Raw genomic sequence first — 4,341 nt, 5'->3', positions numbered from 1 at the left:
CGTGAAAGTACCAATGCTAGGGTGATCTCCCCCCTCTCCCATAGCCTTGTTAATGAAATCATCAAGCTCATCTATGCATAGTCCAAAAAGCATAGGTGACAAAGGGCATCCTTGTTTAACTCCCATAGTGCTCCTGAACTCTTGTGAGAAACCTGTGTTTGTCTTGAGTTTACATCTGACCTCTTGGTAGAGACGTCCCACTGCTGCTCTGAGATGCATAGGAACTCCCAGAGTTTCCATACGTGACCATAGCCCTTGACGGGGTACTGTGTCAAACGCTTTTGTGAAGTCCACAAAACAACAATACAGGGTTTTGCCTTTTAGCCCGGTTTCATCCATCAAGACCCGGAGTGTGATAAGGTGGTCTATCGTGCTGTGGCGGGCTCTAAATCCTACTTGTCCAATGGCACATTTCCCGTTATTTTCAGCCCATGTGCTAAGATCTTTCTCAATAATGCTTCCAAATAGTTTTGCCATACATGAGCTCACCATGATGGTGCGATAATTAGTGAGCAAATTGCGGTCACCTCCTTTAAAGAGCGCTTTCACCCAGTTTTCTTGCCAATCCTGGGGTAAGTATTGGTTGATTGCTTGATTCATCATATGGTGTATCCATTTCTTAGCCTCAATACCTGACCATTTCAGCATTTCAGAGGTAAGATGTAATGTGTCAGCTGCTTTCCCATTCGCCAGGCTTTTGAGGCCTTAAATGACTGCCTGGAAGGTGATGGGCTTTGGATGTTCGGCATGAGCCCCTATGTATATCGCCTCTTGAGTCCCCGACGGGGCATACAAAGTTTGTACATAAGCATACATTTCATTTAGGCTGAAATCTCCTATCACATCCCATTTCTTCCCCTTCATGTTACGCCAAGCCTTCTTTGGCTCTTTCTTGAACCTGCTGAGGTCTTGTTGTTCTTTTGAGAGTTCATACATGCGTCTCTTTTTCCTCTTGAGTGTATTGTATTCTCTAGAAGCCCATTCCCATTCAGTTGAGTGTTGTGCTAAGCCTCTCATCTTGCGTTTGGCCTCCTTGCATTCTGCATCAAACCAAGGATTATGAGGTAAACCCTTCCTAGTCTGTTTACCATTTTGATACTTGCCCATAGTAATTTTTGCCGCTTCCTCCATTGCATGTCGGAAGATCTTCCACGTCTCTTCAATGTCACAAGGCATGTTCCGGTTAAACAGTAAGCTATCTAAGATACTAGCATAGTCCTCTTTCTTCGTGAGTTGCATTTTGCATGACCAATTTGCTGTATTCATTGTGTTGACAATAGGCATATTGGGCATGTGTAGGCATATAAGAATTGGGGTATGGTCGGAGGTTGGTAGCCTGCTACCCACTTCAAAACTATGGACCAATTCCAATGCATCGTATCTCACCAAGGCATAATCATTTGTACTCCTCCCATGATTTGCCGTGTAGCAAGTGTATGATCCAGAGTGTACGAACTTATCCGCACCATTCATGGCTACAAGCTGCATTGAGTTCATCATACTTATCATGGCTGACCCCTGTGCATTCATGATGTTATCACTTGAACATCTATCCCACATAGAACCAAGTATAAGTTCCCCATTCTTATCCGCAGGATGCATTGAATGGTCTGTCAATTGTACCTGTGTGTTTCCAATCCGGGCATTCAAATCCCCAAGAAGGACAAGTGCTCCCTCTTGTGCATATATTGCAATGTCTGTACATAGGTAAGCAAAGGGGTCATTTTTGGATAGCTGGTTTGTGTCATAAAAAGGTGACTCTCGATGCGGGATATAGCATCCTGCAACAAAGATCAATCCTTTTGATGAGCAAACCTTAACCCATATATAGCGCTTGTGGTCATCGATCTTGCATACCTCAACCACCTTTTGAAGCTCTTCCTTATACATTACAGCTACACCTCCTTGTCCTCGCATTTTGGTACCATTCCACCATACGGAGTGCTTGATGTATCCACTAATGTCCGGCAGCCTGCATGTGTTTTGTTCCCATGTTTCCAATAGGAAGAGTATGTCAGCTTGTGGTAGAATATCCACCAGCCCTTCTCCCTTATGCCATGGGAAACCTCTACAATTCCAGCTTGTTACCTGTATGGTCGTGATCCCATGGGTCGCGTGCCCCTATGCATTTTTAGGCGGTGATGCTGGTTTTTTCTCCTTGAGACGTTCCTCATATGCTTTCCTTCTTGCTGCCTGTTGTGTCGGTGTTCTATCTTCACTTACATAGTACTGAGTGCCTTTCAAGTAGAAGCGTGCAGTTTCCAAAATTATGGCCCTTTTGCGAGCATCCAACATTGTGCATACAACTGCCCTATGAGCATCAGTCTTCTTCTGACCCACTCTATGTGCCCCATATACCCCTGCATCTTGCATATCAAGCTTTTCTGCTAACAGGGTGGTAACGTCTACGTTCAATGACATGACTGTTTCCCCCTCAGGTTCTGGCATGCCTCGTATCACAATGTTTTGGGATCTTTTCTCCCTTTCCTTGTATTCGGTAGAATCCTCATGCGTATACATACTCTCATACGTATACATCTCTCCTGTCTTGTGTCCCATTGTCCTCTCTTGTTTCACTATTTGTGCCCAAGATGGAGGAGACCCCTCCGGTGCATCGGTTACATTATTGGTGACCTGTGTTATGTGACTGCCTTGTTCCAGCACTTGAGTTTGCAGTGTTTTCAGGGTGTCTTCTTGTTGTTGAAGCTTCAGAGCTTGCAGTGCAATGGTATGATCCAACTCTTGGTTGCGTAGTGTCAGGTTCTTGAGGTCTTCATTTTGGCGTGAAATAACCTCATTCTGTTGTCGTACCTGTTCTTGGATAGACAGTAGAAGTCCCCAAATGTCCTGTGTAGTATATGTGATCGTCGTGTCCCTTGAATCCTTGGGGGGCGTGTCCTTCGGCATTGATTTAAAAGGCGATAAGCTCACTGTTCGACCGCTTCTGGATACCCTTTGATTAATGTGAGAGAGAGAGAGAGGGTATGTCGGATCCCAAACCCTCAAGGGCCCCCTTGCTCTGTTGCCAGAGCAAGTACTTTCTTTATTCTTGCACAATGCTGATGCTAATGGGTATTGATGCTACTAATGATGGGTAATGATATTGATGCTACTGATGTTGGGTACTACTGGGTACTGAGGTACTGAGAGGTTCTATGTCGAAGAGAATGATGTCGACGACGAGGTGTTGATGGGTCTATGTCAACGACGAGGTAGTAATGGGTCTATGTCGATGAAGACGTGGTATTGATGGAGTCTGACGACGACGACAACGACGACGAGGTTCTGTGGATCCTTGTGCCGAGCCAAGGCACAAGGTGTATTGGGTGCTGGGGTACTGTGTCAACGACGACGACACTATGGCTGAATGCCGGTACTGCTAGCGATGTTGATCGCTAAGAACTATAACCATGACGAGGATAGGGGCTGAAATCTGCAAGCGTTCCAAGCTGAAAACACTGGCTGTTCTGACTGAAAAACGCTGATCATGGAGGCTGAAAATGCTAGTCTTCGTCCCCTAAGAGTTGGTCTAACGGTAAGGCTTTGCCCTCTCAACCTATGGGTTGTGGGTTCAAATCCCCCGTTGGGTCACACTCTAGAGGGACACCTTGTGCTCACCTGGTGTTCACGTTGCTAGGGCTCTTGCCCTTGGACACTCGAGTGCATCCTCCTCCTGGGGTGGGTCACCCGAGGAGGAGGTTCCTAGCTGGTTGCTACGAGTTCTCTCCGTCGTTCCCAGCATGTGGTGCATCAATTAGGTGGCCATGGTGATGCCTACGCGTGGCTCTTGCCCGATGGTACGCGGCCCTTGCCTGACCATGTAACATGGCTAATATTTGGAAGGGATAAGCACCTCCCCTTGTGGGCCCTATGGTGTGTCGAAAAAAAAAAAAAATGCTAGTCTTCTGCTGCGAGGAATGGGGTGGATCTACGACGCTAAAGGCTGAAAGCTGATAGTCCAAAGACGCAGATGACGGGGGGTACTAGGCTGAAAAAGCTGGGTGGCAAAAACGTTAAACAGCCACTGTGATTGAGAGGCTCCTCTGCTCTGCTCCTCTACTCTTCTCTCCCAGCGCTAGGGTTTCTTTTAAAAGAATTATAGGATGGGTCGGGCAAGTTTTCCAACAAGCTCACGATTTTTAAAAGAATTCCAAAAGTCACTTATAAACAAATGACCTAGAAGAGGTGGTTCACGCAGTATAATGCATCTATGGTGAAATGACTATAGTGTGTAATAGAGGGTATGCAACTATGACCGGCCTGGGCATGCACGTCCTGCCAGAAGCTCACGAAGGTGCCAAGCCCATTCCTAAGCTAATGACTCATGCTAGACTATTCCTC

General features: G+C 46.3%; 1 protein-coding gene across 1 annotated transcript; it reads right to left on the bottom strand.

Annotated features, from left to right (window-relative positions):
* Positions 1–1,963: 1,963 nt before the first annotated feature.
* LOC147416480 (uncharacterized) lies at positions 1,964–2,907 on the bottom strand. Its single transcript, XM_086508325.1, has one exon. It carries the CDS (start codon positions 2,905–2,907, stop codon positions 2,122–2,124), a length of 786 nt encoding a protein of 261 aa, XP_086364451.1. The 3' UTR covers positions 1,964–2,121.
* Between the last annotated feature and the right edge of the window lie 1,434 nt (positions 2,908–4,341).

This window comes from Adiantum capillus-veneris, unplaced genomic scaffold (genome assembly GCF_014529385.1).
Source record: "Adiantum capillus-veneris isolate H3 unplaced genomic scaffold, ASM1452938v2 Hic_scaffold_934, whole genome shotgun sequence".
Lineage (NCBI taxonomy): Eukaryota > Viridiplantae > Streptophyta > Polypodiopsida > Polypodiales > Pteridaceae > Adiantum > Adiantum capillus-veneris.
This window is presented reverse-complemented; position numbering and strand designations above follow the sequence as displayed.

Bases quoted from the DNA above. Each gene is read 5' to 3' on its own strand.
- LOC147416480 (XM_086508325.1), bottom strand. From the start codon at position 2,907: ATGCCGAAGGACACGCCCCCCAAGGATTCAAGGGACACGACGATCACA.